This window comes from Eleutherodactylus coqui, chromosome 4, assembly GCF_035609145.1.
Source record: "Eleutherodactylus coqui strain aEleCoq1 chromosome 4, aEleCoq1.hap1, whole genome shotgun sequence".
Taxonomy (NCBI): Eukaryota; Metazoa; Chordata; class Amphibia; order Anura; family Eleutherodactylidae; genus Eleutherodactylus; species Eleutherodactylus coqui.
In genome coordinates, this window is record NC_089840.1 from 290,204,325 (window position 1) to 290,223,048 (window position 18,724).

Below are 18,724 nucleotides of genomic sequence, written 5' to 3' on the forward strand. Positions count from 1 at the left end.
AAAAATAAAAGGGTCACAACTTGATTATTCAATTCCAAGTGCAAAAGTAAGTGACCCCCATATGTTATTTACTAGAGATGAGCGAGCACCAAAATGCTCGGGTGCTCATTGCTCGAGTCGAACTTTCCGCGATGCTCGAGGGTTCGTTTCGTTTCGAGTAACGAACCCCATTGAAGTCAATGGGCGACTCGAGCATTTTTGTATATCGCCGATGCTCGCTAAGGTTTTCATTGGTGAAAATCTGCAAAACACAAGAAAGTGCTGGAAACGACACAGAAACGCATAGGGCAGGCGATGGGCAACATGCTGGGCTGCATTTCAGGTTCCCAGATCCTACTATTCAGCCACAATAGCGGCAAGAGTGTCCCCCCCTTACCAATTTTTACTTCGGACAAACCCACATTAGCAAGGCACACCTTAGCTAAGCACCACACTACCTCCAACAAAGCACAAGCACTGCCTGCATGACACTCCGCTGCCACTTCTCCTGGGTTACATGCTGCCCAACCCCCCCGCACGACCCAGTGTCCACAGCGCACACCAAAGTGTCCCTGCGCAGCCTTCAGCTGCCCTCATGCCACACGCTGGCCTCATAGCCACACCACCCTCATGTCTATTTATAAGTGCGTCAGCCATGAGGAGGAACCGCAGGCACACACTGCAGAGGGTTGGCAGGGCCAGGCAGCGACCCTCTTTAAAAGGGGTGGGGCGATAGGCCACAATGCTGTACAGAAGCAATGAGAAATCCAATCCTGTGCCACCTGCATCACGAGCTGCAAACGTGGGCATAGCAATGGGGAATCCATGTGCCACACAGTATTCATTCTGTCAAGGTGTCGCATAGCTCAATCGACACTGCAAGGGGAAAGCCGTCAGCACTCTGCCCTCTACCCAAGTAAGTCAGTGTCTTTGTGCCAGACAGGTCAAACACCGCGATGAGAACTAAGTTTGCACTAACAGCATAGGTGGGTCCTAGGAAACCCAAGACATGAACAAAAAATTGATCTGAGCGGCTAAACATGGCAGACTTGCACCGCGCCCACGGCATAGGCCTCGGCCCACAGCTTCAGCAATCCTAGGCAGAAAGCAGACTTTCACTTCACCAAGGACATAGGCCTCTGCACAAATCCTCAGCAATCGCGGGCCTACAGCGGACTCCAATGCTAGTGTAGCTGTGCACGTCTCATCAGCGCTGTATTGCTCCTGTAGTTTGTCCCAATGCAGTGCCCCGGATAGTAGAGCTAACGTCAGATTAAATACAGGTGGGCTTCGGCCCACACTGCATGCCCCAGTCAGACCGGGGTTTTTTATAAATAGTCACAGGCAGGTACAACTCCGCAATGGGAATTCCGTGTGACCTCACAGCATGGGTGGCTCCCTGGAACCCACCGGCGGTATATTAATATATCCCATTGCAGTGCCCTGGACAGCAGAGCTAACGTCAGATTAAATGCAGGTGGGCTTCGGCCCACACTGCATGCCCCAGTCAGACTGTTTTTTTTTATAAGTAGACACAGGCAGGTTGTTACCATACAGCGCGGCGCGTCGCTCCGGCGTCGGCTCCGGCGGCCTGGAGCCCTGTGTCGAGGTTATCCCAGCAGCTGTGGGCGGCGGCATGGGCGTGTCCGCCCGTAGGGTGCCGCCCGCCCTCCTCCGTTCTTCTTATACAGCAGTGGGCGGAGTTGCCTCCTCCCACTCTCCGCCCCTGGGCGGAACCTTGTGGTTAAAAGACTGGCAGTGTAGTGAGCTCATTGCCAGTTATTGGTTCTGCATGCACCTAGCCAGTCTGTCTGCGGTTCTCCTCAGCCAGTCCCTAGTTGTCGGTCAGCTCCCTCTGGTCCCCTATTACTCTGTCTGTTTGTGTTGGTTCTGTTTGCCTCTAATCTAGTCTGGCCCAGCCAGCACTAGTTGCTATCCAGCACCCTGCCAGTTTGCCTGTGAGTCCCATCTCCAGCCTTGCAAGTTTTGTTGGTCTGATTCATCTGCCTCCTCTGTCGGCACTCTGTTTCCCCCATTAGGTAGTTTCCTGCTTGTCAGTCGCCAGGTCCCCAGCCAGGGCAGGGACCGCCGTCCAGTTGTCCGCCTGGGGTTAGCCAGGGCCGAGGCAAGTAGGCAGGGACAGTGGGGGTGCGGGAGATCAGGGCACCCCAACTGGCGCTCGGGGGGCAGAGTGCCGTAACATAATAACTGGCCCTTAAAATACTGTTTTTCTTTTCATGGCGGCGATCAGCGCCCTGGCAAACCAGCTGCAAGACCTGGTGCCGGTGATCCAGGATTTGTCAGCTCGCATGGTGGCCCAGGAGCAGTGGGTGTTGTCGCAGGGGCAGAACGCTTCTACCTGCCCCGAACCCAAGTGCCCTCTTCCTGAGGTGTTCTCTGGGGAGAGGAACAAGTTTTTCGTTTTTCAACAGGCGTGTCGCCTGTTTTTTCGGATGCGTCCCCGCTCTTCCGGCTCGGAGGTCCAGAGGGTCGGGCTCATAATGTCCCTGCTGCGGGGCTCTGCCCAGACTTGGGCCTTTTCCATTCCTGAGGGTTCCCCCTCCCTGCATTCGGTGGACTCCTTTTTTCAGGAACTCGGGGGCATCTTCGATGAACCGGATAGAGTGGGGTTGGCGGTTTCACGGTTGCTGGCGCTGCATCAGGGGTCGCTTTGTGTGGAGGATTATTGCTCCAGTTTCAGACGCTATGCGGGTGATACTGCATGGAACGATAGCGCCCTGAAAGACGTTTTTATGCAAGGTCTCTCGGACGCGGTCAAAGAACTGTTGATCTCCCATCCTGTCCCCGGGTCCTTAAAGGAGGCTATGGAGTTAGCAGTGAAGGCAGATAGGAGGCTCAGGGCTGGGAAGCAAGATAGACCGACCCATAGAGTCAGGGAGGTCATTTGTCCTGTCCCCTCCCCGTCCGTACCAGTCTCTGTTCCCGAACCTATGGAACTGGACCTGCTGGACCCCGAGGAGCGACGCCGGATTCGGTTATTACATCATCTCTGTCTCTACTGCGGGAAAGCTGGACATCGGGTGATAACCTGCCCCCGGAGGCCTCAGCGTCCACAGTCTGAATCGGCAGAAAGACTTCCAGTCCTAGGCGATTGCAGGGAGGGTCGCCTAGGACCTCAGGTACGTCCCAGACTTCTGATACCCTGTCAGGTTAGATTCCGGAACTTCTCCCGCCTAGGGCAGGCGTTTATTGATTCCGGAGCAGCTGCTAACCTGATAAGCATGCGTCTCGTTGAGCCCCTGAGGGCTGAATTTGTGGCGCTAAAGACGCCAATTCGTTTTGCTAGCATTGATGCTACTCCTCTTGCTTCGGGCTTGGTACGATGGAGGACCCCAGTGTTACAACTCACGGTGGGGGGTCGCCATTCGGAAGGTCTATCGTTCCTGGTAATGGAGAAAATGTCGGTAGACATAATACTAGGGATGCCGTGGCTGGCGTTGCACAACCCCCAATTCGATTGGGCCACTGGGGAGCTAACCCAGTGGGGGCCATCCTGCCATAGCCACCACGCTTCCCTTCCTCCCTGCCCAGTCGATACCGCACTCAGTCCCCGAGGTCTCACTCACCTTCAAACCCCGTCCGGCCGCCCTGCTGCTGATGTCGCCACCGATGCCCTGCATAGGGGACGGAAGAAAGGGGTGGGGTCTCGTATGCAGTTGCGTTGTGAGGAGAGTCTGTCGGTATTTGAGCCGTACAGGGTGGGACAGAAGGGGTACCGGCCCTCTGGAAATCGCAAAAGGAGGGGTCGCAGGGGGTTCCATAAGTCGTTGTCGAAACCTGTTGTCTCTTCGGTGATGCCCACCTCCGGTCCCCCGCCGCCCACCCTGGTCTGTGATGAAGTTGAACACGAGGCTCAGGAGATCGCGGATTCTCGCCGGGGTACAGGAACCTTACAATATTTGGGGACCCGGAAGAGTTTTTTGGAGTATGATAGCTCAGATGACAGTGATTTTAAAATTGGAGTTGCCTCATATTTTGAAGACAGCGACATTGGGAGCGAGGATGGGACAAGAGATAGTGGTGAACGTTCGGGCATTGACTCGGAAGATGACCTGAAACACGACGATATGTCAACGGTTGGGCCTGAAGAAGATGTAGAAAGGAGAGCCCCTGAAGGAAATGGGGCAGCCACAGGCTACCGAAGTCATGGACCTGAGGATCAGTCCATGGTGACCGCTCGGGAGGGTCACATTCTCGGGTTGGTACAGCGTTTTCACAGCCATTTTTTGGATAAGCCTGGTCGAGTTTCCGGGGGCCCGGAGGTCCCCCGTCAGAGGGGGGGTAATGTTACCATACAGCGCGGCGCGTCGCTCCGGCGTCGGCTCCGGCGGCCTGGAGCCCTGTGTCGAGGTTATCCCAGCAGCTGTGGGCGGCGGCATGGGCGTGTTCGCCCGTAGGGTGCCGCCCGCCCTCCTCCGTTCTTCTTATACAGCAGTGGGCGGAGTTGCCTCCTCCCACTCTCCGCCCCTGGGCGGAACCTTGTGGTTAAAAGACTGGCAGTGTAGTGAGCTCATTGCCAGTTATTGGTTCTGCATGCACCTAGCCAGTCTGTCTGCGGTTCTCCTCAGCCAGTCCCTAGTTGTCGGTCAGCTCCCTCTGGTCCCCTATTACTCTGTCTGTTTGTGTTGGTTCTGTTTGCCTCTAATCTAGTCTGGCCCAGCCAGCACTAGTTGCTATCCAGCACCCTGCCAGTTTGCCTGTGAGTCCCATCTCCAGCCTTGCAAGTTTTGTTGGTCTGATTCATCTGCCTCCTCTGTCGGCACTCTGTTTCCCCCATTAGGTAGTTTCCTGCTTGTCAGTCGCCAGGTCCCCAGCCAGGGCAGGGACCGCCGTCCAGTTGTCCGCCTGGGGTTAGCCAGGGCCGAGGCAAGTAGGCAGGGACAGTGGGGGTGCGGGAGATCAGGGCACCCCAACTGGCGCTCGGGGGGCAGAGTGCCGTAACACAGGTACAACTCCCTATTGTGAAGTCCGTGTGGACCGACAGCATGGGTGACTCCCTGGAACCCACCGGCGGAACATAAATAAATCTCATTGCAGTGCCCTGGACAGCAGAGCTAACGTCTGATTAAATACAGGTAGGCTTCGGCCCACACTGCATGCCCCAGTCAGACTGGGTTTTTTTTATAAGTAGACACATGCAGTTACAACTCCGTGTGGACCGACAGCATGGGTGGGTCCCTGGAACCCACCGGCGGTACATAAATAAATCCCATTGCAGTGCCCAGCACAGCTGAGGTAACGTCCGATTAAATGCAGGTGGGCTTCGGCCCACACTGCATGCCCCAGCCTGACCGGGGTTTTTAATACATAGACACAGGCAGGTACAAATCCCCTATGTGAAGTCCCTGTGGACCCACAGCATGGGTGGCTCCCTGGAACCCACCGGCGGCACATAAATATATCCCATTTCAGTGCCCAGCACAGCTGAGGTAACGTCAGATTTAATGCAGGTTGGCTTTGGCCCACACTGCATGCCCCAGTCAGACTGGGGTCTTTTATAAGTAGACACATGCAGTTACAACTCCATGTGGACCGACAGCATGGGTGGCTCCCTGGAACCCACCGGCGGTACATAAATAAATCCCATTGCAGTGCCCAGCACAGCTGAGGTAACGTCAGATTAAATGCAGGTGGGCTTCGGCCCACACTGCATGCCCCAGCCTGACTGGGGTTTTTAATACATAGACACAGGCAGGTACAAATCACCTATGTGAAGCCCCTGTGGACCCACAGCATGGGTGGCTCCCTGGAACCCACCGGCGGCACATAAATAAATCCCATTGCAGTGCCCAGCACTACATTAAATGCAGGTGGGCTTCGGCCAAGAATGTTTTCATAGTTGGAGGAGGAGGATGGGAAAGTTTTTGAGGCAGTACATGTCCTGTCCCCGTGTCCGTGGTTATATGCACCTTCCCAGTGACCGCGTAGCTGAAAAGTTGTCGCGCCTGTGGAACTTATTAGCGTGGCCTCGGGACCATCATGTCTTTGGGAAGCCTCCGTTTCCACAACCCTGTAACATTGCAGTAGCAGCAGTATAGGCAGAGCCGAGAATTAGTAACATTTCAGCGGTAAGAGTATGCACAAACCCCTGTAACATTTCACTGGCAGCAGTGAGGACAGACCCCACTAACATTTCATTTGCAGCAGTATACACAGACCCCAGTAACATTTCAGTAGTATCAGTATAGACAGACCCCAGTAACAGTAACGTAGAAGCAGTAAGGGCAAAGCAGCAGAAAAACATTTCCCTGGCAGCAGTGTAGGGAGAGCATAGTGTTGGTAAGATTTCAGTAGTAGGAGTATAGACTGGCCCCAGCAACAATAACGTAGAAGCAGTATGGACAAAGCAGCAGATTCACATTTCCCTGGCAGCAGTGTAGGGAGAGCATAGTATTGGTAAGATTTCAGTAGTAGGAGTATAGACTGGCCCCAGCAACAGTAACTTAGAAGCAGTATGGACAAAGCAGCAGATTCAAATTTCCCTGTCAGCAGTGTAGCGAGAGCGTAGTATTGGTAAGATTTCAGTAGTAGGAGTATAGTCAGGCTCCAGCAACAGCAACGTAGAAGCAGTAGGGACAAAGCAGCAGATTCACATTTCCCTGGCAGCAGTGTAGGGAGAGCGTTGTATTGATAAGATTTCAGTAGTACGAGTATAGACAGGCCCCAGCAACAGCAACGTAGAAGCAGTATGGGCAAAGCCCACTATTAGTTACATTTCTGTTATAGCAGTATAGACCTGCCCCAGTAACATTTCCGTTGAAGCATTATGGGCAGAGCCCAGTATTAGTAAAATTACAGTAGTAACAGTATACACCAACCAAGGTAACATTTCAGGAGCAGAAGTATCGGCAGACCGAAGTAACATTTCTGTTGCTGAAGTATAGTCAGACCCCTGTAGCATTGCTGTGGCAGAAGTATAGGTAGGCAGAACAGAGTAACATTTCTGTAGCAAATGTGTAGGCCAACCCCAGACACAGTGGTGTACCATGAGTGCAGGTGAAGCCGATAAAAATTACTTGGATTACATTGTAGGCGAGAGCCCGAAAAATTGTTGTACCGACAGTACAAATGTACCCCAGAAAAATTGCCCATGCCCAACCCAGAGGGCAGGTGAAACCCATTAATCGCTTAGCGTACTGTGGCTTAATTTTTAACTAGGCCTGGAGGCAGCCCAGTCTAAAAAACAATTGGTTCAGGTGGAAGTTTCAATGCTTTAATGAGAATTGAAACAGATAAATATTATTTAGAAAAGTTATATGAGCCTTTTGGCCCACAGAAAAATTGCCCATTCGCGGTTATTACGAGAGGTTTCAGGAGGAGGAGCCGGAGGAGGAGGACGAATACCATACACGGATTTACAAAGTTCTTTAGGTAGCGCTGCTGTCCGCTGGTGGAGAAGAGAAGTCTGGGGAAATCCAGGCTTTGTTCATCTTTATGAGTGTAAGCCTGTCGGCACTGTCGGTTGACAGGCGGGTACGCTTGTCCGTGATGATTCCCCCAGCTGCACTAAACACCCTCTCTGACAAGACGCTAGCCGCAGGGCATGCCAACACCTCCAGGGCATACAGCGCGAGTTCGGGCCACGTGTCCAGCTTTGACACCCAGTAGTTGTACGGAGCATTGGCGTCACGGAGGACGGTGGTACAATCGGCTGCGTACTCCCTCACCATCTTCTTACAGTGCTCCCTTCGACTCAGCCTGGACTGGGGAGGTGTGAGACAGTCTTGCTGGGGAGCCATAAAGCTGGCAAAGGCCTTGGAGAGTGTTCCCCTGCCTGCGCTGAACATGCTGCCTGATCTCCGCGCCTCCCCTTCTACGTGGCCCTCGGAACTGCGCCTTCTGCCGCTAGCGCTGTCAGATGGGAAGTTTACCATCAGTTTGTCCACCAGGGCCCTGTGGTATTGCATCACTCTCAAACCCCTTTCCTCTTCGGGAATGAGAGTGGAAAGGTTCTCCTTATACCGTGGGTCAAGAAGTGTGTACACCCAGTAATCCGTAGTGGCCAGAATGCGTCCAACACGAGGGTCACAAGAAAGGCATGCTAACATAAAGTCAGCCCTCTGTGCCAGGGTACCTGTACGCAACATATGGCTGTCCTCACTAGGACGATGACTTTGAGTATCCTCCTCCTCCTCCTCCTCAGGCCATACACGCTGAATGGATGAGAGGCAAGCTGCATGGGCACCCTCTGCAGTGGGCCCAGCTGTCTCTTCCTCCTCAGGCTCCTCCCCCTCCTCCTCCTCCTCCTCCACGCGCTGAGATATAGACATGAGGGTGCTCTGACTATCCAGCGACATACTGTCTTCCCCCGCCTCTGTTTCTGCCCGCAAAGCATCAGCCTTTATGCTTTGCAGGGAACTTCTCAAGAGGCATAGCAGAGGAATGGCGACACTAATGATTGCAGCATCGCCGCTCACCATCAAGGTGGACTCCTCAAAGTTTCCAAGGACCTGGCAGATATCTGCCTCCATGCCCACTCCTCTGTAAAGAATTGAGGAGGCTGACTCCCACTTCGCCGCCCATGTTGGAGTTGGTATTCCACTATAGCTCTACGCTGCTCATACAGCCGGGACAACATGTGAAGCGTAGAGTTTGACCGTGTGGGCACGTCGCAAAGCAGTCGGTGCACTGGCAGAATAAACCGATGTTGCAGGGTGCGCAGGGTGGCAGCGTCCGTGTTGGACTTACGGAAATGTGCGCTGACCCGGTACACCTTGCCGAGGAGGTCTGACAAGTGTGGGTAGCCTTTCAGAAACCACTGAACCACCACATTAAAGACGTGGGCCAGGCATGGCACGTGTGTGAGGCTGCCGAGCTGCAGAGCCGCCACCAGGTTACAGCCGTTGTCACACATGACCATGGCCGGTTGGAGGCTCAGTGGCGAAAGCCAGCGGTCGGTCTGCTCTGTCAGACCATGCAACAGTTCGTGGGCCGTGTGCCTCTTCTCTCCTAAGCTGAGTAGCTTCAGCACGGCCTGCTGACGCTTGCCCACCGCTGTGCTGCCGCGCGACACCGACTGCTGGTGACGTGCTGCTGCTGACCAGTCTTGATTGCGAGGTAGAGGTTGCGTTGGAGGAGGAGGAAGGTTTAGTGGAGGTGGCATACACCGCTGCAGATACCAGTACCGATCTGGGGCCCGCAATTCTGGGGGTGGGTAGTACATGAGCGGTCCCAGGCTCTGACTCGGTCCCAGCCTCCACTAAATTCACCCAATGTGCCGTCAGGGAGATATAGTGGCCCTGCCCACCTGTGCTTGTCCACGTGTCCATTATTAAGTGGACCTTGGCAGTAACTGAGTTGGTGAGGGCGCGTACTATGTTGCGTGAGACGTGGTCGTGCAGGGCTGGGACGGCACACCATGAAAAATAGTGGCGACTGGGGACTGAGTAGCGCGGGGCTGCCGCCGCCATCATGTTTTTGAACGCCTCCGTTTCCACCAGCCTGTAGGGGAGCATTTCCAGGCTGATCAATTTGGCTATGTGGACATTTAAAGCTTGAGCGTGCGGGTGCGTGGCGGCGTACTTGCGCTTTCGCTCCAACGATTCTCTTAGCGACAGCTGGACGCTGCGTTGAGAGACATTGGTGGATGGGGCCGAGGACAGCGGAGGTGAGGGTGTGGGTCCAGGCCAGGAGACGGTCGTGCCTGTGTCCTGAGAGGGGGGTTGGATCTCAGTGGCAGGTTGGGGCCCAGGGGGAGAGGCAGTAGCGCAAGCTGGAGGCGGTGAGCGGCCTTTGTCCCACCTTGTGGGGTGCTTGGCCATCATATGCCTGCACATGCTGGTGGTGGTGGCTCCCCGGCTGATCTTGGCGCGACAAAGGTTGCACACCACTGTTCGTCAGTCATCCGCCATCTCAGTGAAAAACTGCCACACCTTAGAGCACCTTGGCCTCTGCACGGTGGCTTGGCGCGAGCTGGTGCTTTGGGAAACAGCTGGTGTATTATTCGCTCTTGCCCTGCCTCTACCCCTGGCCATCCCACTGCCTCCTCCAACCTGTCCTGCGGCTGCAATTGCCTCCCCCTCTGAAGACCTGTCCTCAGTTGGCTTATCATACCAGGTGGGGTCAGTCCCCTCATCGTCCAGCGGCCCTTCCTCTGAATCCTCTGTGCGCTCCTCCTTCGGACTTACTGCCCTCACTACTACCTCACTGATAGACAACTGTGTCTCATCGTCATCGTCCTCCTCACCCACTGAAAGCTCTTGAGACAGTTGCCGGAAGTCCCCAGCCTCATCCCCCGGACCCCGGGAACTTTCCAAAGGTTGGGCATCGGTCACGACAAACTCCTCCGGTGGGAGAGGAACCATTGCTGCCCAATCTGGGCAGGGGCCCGAGAACAGTTCCTAGGAGTCTGCCTGCTCCTCAGAATGTGTCATTTTCATGGAGTGAAGAGGCTAGAAGGAAGGAGGAGCAGCAGCCAGAGGATTCAGAGTTGCAGCAGTGGACGGCGTAGAAGACTGGGTGGTCGATAGATTGCTGGATGCACTTTCTGCCATCCATGACAGGACCTGCTCACACGGTTAATTTTTAATAAAGGTCTACGACGTGGACCCAAAAATTGCGATATGAAGCTGGGGACCCCAGAAACTGTCCTCTCTCCTACTCCCACAGCAGCCGGCTGCGATTCACCTGGACCAGGAACTCGTCCTATGCCCACACCCTCACTTGGGACTCCGCATCCTCGACCGCTACCGCGTCCACGTTCTCTGCCCCTACCCCTCAGCATGCTGGATTAAGAATCGAGCAGAGACAGAGCGGTGTAAAAATGTTTGTGAATTATTGCCGCGCAGTTGGTGGCTGCCAGTGGTAACATAACGCAAAATGAACCCAGAGATAAATTATAAGGAAGGCTGCACTTAGGCCTAGCTGTGAACTATGCAGTTTGGATGGACGTAAAGTCCCACAAGCTACGCAGGCACATGCACTGAGTAACCGTTAGCCGTAAAAAGGAATTTTTTTTTTTATCTCCTTATTTTACTCTGCAATGCAGGCTGAGGCTAGGCAGTGTTTATTGCACTTTCAAATCTATGGGCGTCAGGCAGACCGTGAACGTCTGAAACAGCACACGTATAACAGAGCATTGTAGAAAATGTGCGGTTTCTTGGCGTACAGAGGCAGACTGCAGTGACGCTACGCGAAGTGCGTACAGCAAAATATTTCTAAATGAAGGCTGCACGCAGGCTAGGCTGTGAACTATGCAGAGGTACTACAACTCCCAGCAACCACGGAGTTCAATACACATGGTCGCAGGTTGCCCTAAGAAGAACCGTTGGGGTACTTGTAGACAGGATTCTACACTACCACTGTCCCTGCCTGACCAATACTGCCCCTATACTGAAGTACAGACTGCAGCCTGAGAACGCTACAGCCTGCACACCCGATATACATAAAAAAAAAATTGTGCAAAACTGCTCACAGCAGCCACAACAGTAATGCACTAGGTGAGCTGTGGCCCTAAGAAGGACTGTTGTGGTTCTTGAAGACACTAACACTGTCCCTATAGCAGCATCAGCAGCACTTTCCCTCATCTCTCTTAGCACGTGTCTGTGGCGAGCCGCGGGTGGGGCAGATTTAAATACTCGTGGGTCACTTGATTTCACCAGCCACTCACTGCAGGGGGGTGGGATAGGGCTGGAACGTCACAGGAGGAAGTTGTAATGCTTTCCCTATGTTTCTATTGGCCAGAAAAGGGCGCAAATTTCTCAGGGAAGGAAATGTAATGGAGTCGAGTACCGCGTGGTGTTCGTCTCGAGTAACGAGCATCTCGAACACCCTAATGCTCGAACGAGCATCAAGCTCGGACGAGTGCGCTCGCTCATCTCTATTATTTACCTAATTTAATTCTCTAACTTCCCAGTGTCATAGAAATGTGAAATTTGGCACAACTTTTCTTTAGGTCCTAAATAGAGATGAGCGAACGTACTCGGTAAGGCCGATTTCGCAATCGAGCACCGCGATTTTCGAGTACTTCACTACTCGGGTGAAAAGATTCAGGGGTCGCCGGGGGGCGTGGCGTGGCGTGGTGGAGCGGGGGGTAGCAGCGTGGAACAGGTGGGAGCTCTCTCTCTCTCCCTCTCCCCCCCACTCCCCTCCGCTCACCCATGGCGCCCCCCGAATCTTTTCACCCGAGTAGTGAAGTACTCGAAAATCGCGGTGCTCGATTTCGAAATTGGCCTTACCGAGTACGTTCGCTCATCTCTAGTCCTAAATAGTAAAAGTAAAGGGGCCACAATTTGATTATTTTTTTCTAAGCATGCAAAGCTGTGAAAATCCGCTATACATAGGAATTTTTTCAGAAACCGTAAAGCCAAGGGAAATGATTTGTATATTGAGGAGAATCTACCTCACCTCTATGTGTATATACTGAGGAGAATCTACCTCACCTCTATGTGTATATACTGAGGAGAATCTACCTCACCTCGGTGTGTATATACTGAGGAAAATCTACCTCAGCTCAATGTGTATATACTGAGGAGAATCTACCTCAGCTCAATGTGTATATACTGAGGAGAATCTACCTCACCACTATGTGTATATACTGAGGAGAATCTACCTCACCTCTATGTGTATATACTGAGGAGAATCTACCTCACATCTGTGTGTATATACTGAGGAGAATCTAGCTGACCTCTATGTGGTAATACTGAGGAGGATCTACCTCACCTATATGTGTATATACTGAGGAGAATCTACCTCACCTATATGTGTATATACTGAGGAGAATCTACCTCACCCCTCTGTGTATATACTGAGGAAAATCTACCTCACCTCTGTGTGTGTGTGTATATACTAAGGAGAATCTACCTCACCTCCGTGTGTATATAATGAGAAGAATCTACCTCACCTTTATGTGTATATACTGAGGAGAATCTACCTCACCTCCTATGTGTATGAACTGAGAATATAACTGACCTCTCTGTGTATATACTGAAAGGCTGTAAAGTACATAAGGAAGCAGCCATGGACTGCAGGGATGAAGCCTTTAAGGCTAACAAGGGGCTGCAACCTCCAGTCTGTGGGTAAATTTAAATTTAAAAGGGGCGTTACCTTTAAGGGTAAAAAGTAAGGAGAGTGGGAGGGTGGCACATTCTGCAGAGGGACATCAGTACATGCAGCCTGAGGAGAATCTAACACTCCTCTATATGTATGCATATTTTATTACTCGGTTCATCTATAGTAACTATGACTTCATCAAATTTTCCGTGCGAACAACACGTAAACACCGGTACCAAATTAACTTGGGCGAAGTCGGGTATATCAACCACCTATCCTGAAAATTGATAAGAGTTCTCTAGGGAGCGCGACAAGACAGATTTATTTGGTCATACCCTGTACAGTTCCTTAACTCTTTGGAATTGTCAGGAGTGCCTTCCCATATGCTGAGGTTAAAAGTTAGCGTTCTGGTCCTATTAATGCGAAATCCTGATGCACCAAAACTGTGCAACAGCACACGATTACAAATTTCACACCGGGGGCGGAACATTGTAAGAGCCACTATTACAACCGGGACAGCAAAAGAAACAAGTATTTCAATTCCACGCATTCCAATAATACCGACGGATGTGCCTTTTCAATTCAAAAGGATGCAGTTCCCTCTAAAAACAGCATTTGCATTGATGATCAATAAGGCTCAAGGGCAAACACTTAAGGCAGCAGGTGTACATTTAGAAAAAACATGTTTTTCTCCTGGGCATCTGTATGTGGCGGGTCAGGTGTATACAGCCCACAAAACCTTTATATCCCAGCAAAAGATGACAAGACCAAAGACATACAGAACTGTGCTGACAGAATATTACAGTTACACTCCTCTCACATCTAGACTTTTTATGTTTTAATATACAGCAAAACATGAATTAGTTTAAAAAATACAAATTTGCAGGTGACAAGCTAGTGTATTGATAACCCCTTCTGCCCTGTATACAATATAATGTATCTATAGTCCCCTATCCTCTGTATACAGAAAAATGTATATATATTCCCCTATCCCCTGTATACAGTATAATGTATCTATAGTCCATGCTCTCCTGTATACAGTGTAATGTATCTATAGTCCCTCCTTCTCTGTATACAGTGTGATGTATCTATAGTCCCTCCTTCTCTGTATACAGTGTAATGTATCTATAGTCCCTCCTCCCCTGTATACAGTGTAATGTATCTATAGTCTCTCCTCCCCTGTATACACTGTAATGTATCTATAGTCCCTCCTCCCCTGTATACAGTATAATGTATCTATAGTCCCTCCTCCCTGTATACAGTATAATGTATCTATAATCCCGCCTTCTCACCTTTTTGTCCGGGTTTATACATAGCTTTGTCGGTTTGGATGAGGGTCCCGGTTTTTTTCTTCCGTGCAGTCAGCTCCTTTGAGCTCAGCTCCACCTTCTCGCCATCGCTCCTGTGTCCGTGGACGGCGATAGTGACTTTCTCTGTGGAGCCTGAAGGTTTAGGAGGCTGCGGGACATTACGGTATTATTTCAGTAGTGTTAGAGACGTGAGACCACCAGTTATATACATGTCTATATGTGTCTATATGTGTCTATCTATTGTATCTACAGAACAGATACACTGTACAGATCCATATAAAGCCGCCATATACTGCTGGGATGCGTTACAGTGTATTTCCTAGGATAATAGTGTGAGGGGCAGATGGGGCTCCGTACCTGGAATGACGGGCAGTGCCATGTGGGGCTGTCCGGCTGCACTGTATACAGGGTCTCACTTCCAGATGAGGTCTTCAGATCCACTGTCATCTTTGTGAACCCCTGCAGGTCCGGGGAGGAGTGCATGCAGAAGAGGTTATCTAATCCGTGATACACGTCAGGAGGGATGAACAGTGCAAAGCTTCTGCAATGACAAGAACACAAGCAATGACCATCAACCAGAGCAGAGATCAGGACACAGAGGCCGTGACCACAGCCATCCCTGACATGCGCTCTGCACTGCACATAACAGGGTTATCTCTGCACCAGACCCCCTCAACCCTATGCACATTATAGTGTCATATCTACACCAGACCCCCTCAGCCCTCTGCACATCAGAGTCATCTCTTCATCAGACCCCCTCAGCCCTCTGCACTGCACATTACAGGGACATATCTGCACCATACCCCCTCGGCCCTCAGCAAGCTACAGTGTCATCTCTGCACCAGACCCCTCAGCCCTCTGCACATTATATTGTCATCTCTGTACCAGACCCCCTCAGCCCTCTTCCCCTAACAGTGCCATCTCTGCATCAGACTCTCTCAGCCCTCTGCACATTATAGTGTCATATCTGCACCAGACCCCTCAGCCCTCTTCCCCTAACAGTGCCATCTCTGCATCAGACCCTCTCAGCCCTCTGCACATTATAGTATCATATCTGCACCAGACCCCTTTAGCCCCCTGTGCATCACAGGGTCATCTCCACACCAGACCCCCTCTGCACATTACAGTGTCATCTCTGCACCAGACCCCCTCAGCCCTCTGCACATTATAGTGTCATCTCTGCACCAGACCCCCTCAGCCCTCTTCCCCTAACAGTGCCATCTCTTATCACAGACTGAAATCCTAGTTTTTCTTAATAAAACTTAGCTTTTAATTAAATATTATACTTAAAATCCTATACGGACAAAAGGGCTTACATAAAAAAAACTTAATATTAGATATGCAAATGATGCATCTCATTGACCTCTGCATGTCAAATAGACCACCAAGGCTGGAGCTGCTGCCAGATTTATTTTATTTTGTTTATTTTCTAATCTTTATGTTGCTGACCACTCTCTTTAGCCAGGTTACTGGTGATTAGTACCAGTACCTGAGCATTTGTAGGGACTTTAGGCTATTCATCAATACCTTTCCTTATAAGAGGGTCTGCTATCTTAGAAGTCTAGGGGTAGGAGCCAGGTTAAAAAAAAACTACCTGGTATTAGGATAGATTGTTGTCTGAGATTGTAAGTAGCCCTAGATTGGACTCTGGCAGCCCATTTTGTCTTGAAATAGACACTAATGGATGTGCAGCATAACTGTAACCAATTGAGACGTTTATGACAGATGATCATTTGGCTGCATAGCGTTAAGAACTCATAATCTATCACTGAGTGCGCAGACACTAGTCACTTTTTGACCTTATTCACTCTGTACCACCAATCTTGTGTGGGTTTCAATAACACATGGAACTAGGGTACTTACAATAGAGTGTTTCTGATCCGGGTTTCACTACTTGGTTCTATGAGCTTGGTAACATCGCTCCTGATGAATCGCGTGAGCGATGAAACGCGTTGTGCGCCATATATAGAACAGAACCAAAAAGAAATATTTTATCTCGTTTTTGATATTTTTAAGATTGTCCAAAGGATCACAGTTATTGAAATTTTACTAATTAAGTTTTTTTTTAATGTAAGCCCTTTTGTCCGTATAGGATTTTAAGTATAATATTTAATTAAAAGCTAAGTTTTATTAAGAAAAACTAGGATTTCAGTCTGTGATAAGATTTAAAGTATAAACTGGTCCCCTGCAGCAGTGATTTTTTCTTTTTTTTTTCTTTTAACAGTGCCATCTCTGCATCAGACCCCTAAGCCCTCTACACATTACAGTGTCATCTCTGCACCAGACCCCCCAGCCCTCTGCAAGTTACAGTGTCATCTCTGCACCAGACCCCCTCAGCCCTCTTCCCCTAACAGTGCCATCTCTGCATCAGACCCCCTCAGCCCTCTGCACATTATAGTGTCATCTCTGTACCAGACCCCCTCAGCCCTCTTCCCCTAACAGTGCCATCTCTGCATCAGACCCTCTCAGCCCTCTGCACATTATAGTGTCATCTCTGTACCAGACCTCGTAGCCCTCTTTCCCTAAGGGCTCCTACCCACTAGCGTTTTTTTACTGCGAAATTCGCAGCATTTTTTTCCTGCAGGGGTCTTTGGGCTATGGGAGTTGTAAAGCTAAAATCGCGATTTCGCGGTAAATCGCGATAAATCGCGATTTTGCGCGATCGCGATTTTAACATTACAAGTCCCATAGACCCCCTGTAGAAAAAAAACTGCTGCGAATTTTGCAGTGAAAAAAAACGCTAGTGGGTAGGAGCCCTAACAGTGTCATCTCTGCACCAGACCCCCTCAGCCCTCTTCCCCTAACAGTGCCATCTCTGCATCAGACCCTCCTCAGCCCTCTGCACATTATAGTGTCATCTCCACACCAGACCCCCTCTGCACATCACAGGGTCATCTTTGCACCAGACCACTCAGCCTGCTGCCCTGTACACTGTAATCTTATCTTTGCATGCTGCTCCCCCTTTAATCCGTGATATTACTTGATCATCCTTATATTGCAGGGATCTATAGTGGGAGGAGCCTAAACAAGTCCGTGCAGCGTGGGGATGCAGTCTCCTGTATATGAGAACTATCTGACAACCTCACTGCATGTACAGGAATGGCGGTCACAGAATATACTAAGGGAACCGCAGGAGCTCACACTCTTCACTGTGCTGCGAGAGGCGCTCTATTGGGTGTGATCTAGCTAATAAATGGCTGAGGCAACGATCACACAGTGGTTCATTTTGTTTATTTAGTAGAGCCGCTCACACATATTGAAGCCACTGATTGCACTTACGGCATTTTGCTGGACTGTACCAGAATTCCATCCATGCTGAGGAGCAGACACAGCAGCCACATCCTGGAGCCGATTCCTGGGGAGAGACACAAATATATTACCGAAACCTCTCGCAGAAGACGCGTTTCAGGTGGATAACAATCTGTTCCTCAGTCTGGGTCCAAAACGCGTTAGCTCATCCGTAAAGTCATTAAAGCGTAATTCCCAGAATACCGATTGGCGCTGACTGTGCGGGCTCATCTGGGTTCTCACTAAGAGAGCGTGCGGCACATTGTGATGTTTAATGGGGTGCGGTACGTAAAGGGGGGTAAATACACGTCAGCTCAAAAATACATCCTTCATATACACAAGGCTTGTTAGCAACGACTCACTTCAAAAGGACATACCCTCCACAAAAGAATGGCCCTCTCCCAAAAGGTGTGTGCCCCACTGCAAAATTGTCTCTCCTAAATAGTTTGCCACCCCCCTCCCCCCAAAAGAAAGCTGCCACATCCTTTAAAAAGTATATGCCCCCAATAGGTATGTCTCCTGTCCAAAATGTATTTAACCCCCTGAAAAGGACATGCCCCTGGAATACACATCCACCCCCACCTCAAATAGTGTGTCCTGCAAAAAAAATAAGTGTCCTCAAAAAATATATCCATTCTGCCCAAAGGTGTATGTCCCTCTTTAAAAGTGTGCGCCCCTGGAAAGATATGTGCTCTCAGCGCTTGACAAAGTATAAAGAAGCATGTTATCCATCCAAAAGTTTGTCTCTTCCACTCAAAAGTTTGTGCCCATCCCAAAAAGTATGTGTGCCCGGAAAAGGTATTCACCCCAGATAAGCATGTGCCTCACAAAAAAGGAAGCATCTAGTCTGCCTCCCTCCTAAAAGCCTACGGCCCCCCCTTACAAGTAAATTCCTCCACAAAGAATGTGCTCTCTGTCCAAAAGTATGTCACTCCTAAAATGTATGCCCCCCAAAAGTACCCACACCTCATGAAAAGTCTGTGCCCCCCCCCCCCCCAAACAGTATGTGCGCCACTAAAATAGTTGCATTCCTCCCTCCCGCCCCTTTATAAAGTATGTATTTCCCTAAGAAAGTATCCTGTAATGGTGTAAATCTTCAAACTGCCCACAGAGCAGAGCCACAGGGAACACACAGA

General features: G+C 50.6%; 1 protein-coding gene across 1 annotated transcript in view; it reads right to left on the reverse strand.

The window, feature by feature from the left end:
- LOC136626754 (alpha-2-macroglobulin-like protein 1) overlaps positions 1-17,641 on the reverse strand; it is a 194,995-nt gene extending 177,354 nt beyond the window's left edge. Inside the window, exons 1-3 of the mRNA XM_066601760.1 lie at positions 17,580-17,641; positions 14,658-14,841; positions 14,283-14,448 (exon numbers count right to left, since the gene is read on the reverse strand). Of these exons, the coding sequence (XP_066457857.1) occupies positions 14,283-14,448; positions 14,658-14,841; positions 17,580-17,641 (412 nt within the window). The remainder of the gene's footprint in view (positions 1-14,282; positions 14,449-14,657; positions 14,842-17,579) is intronic.
- Between the last annotated feature and the right edge of the window lie 1,083 nt (positions 17,642-18,724).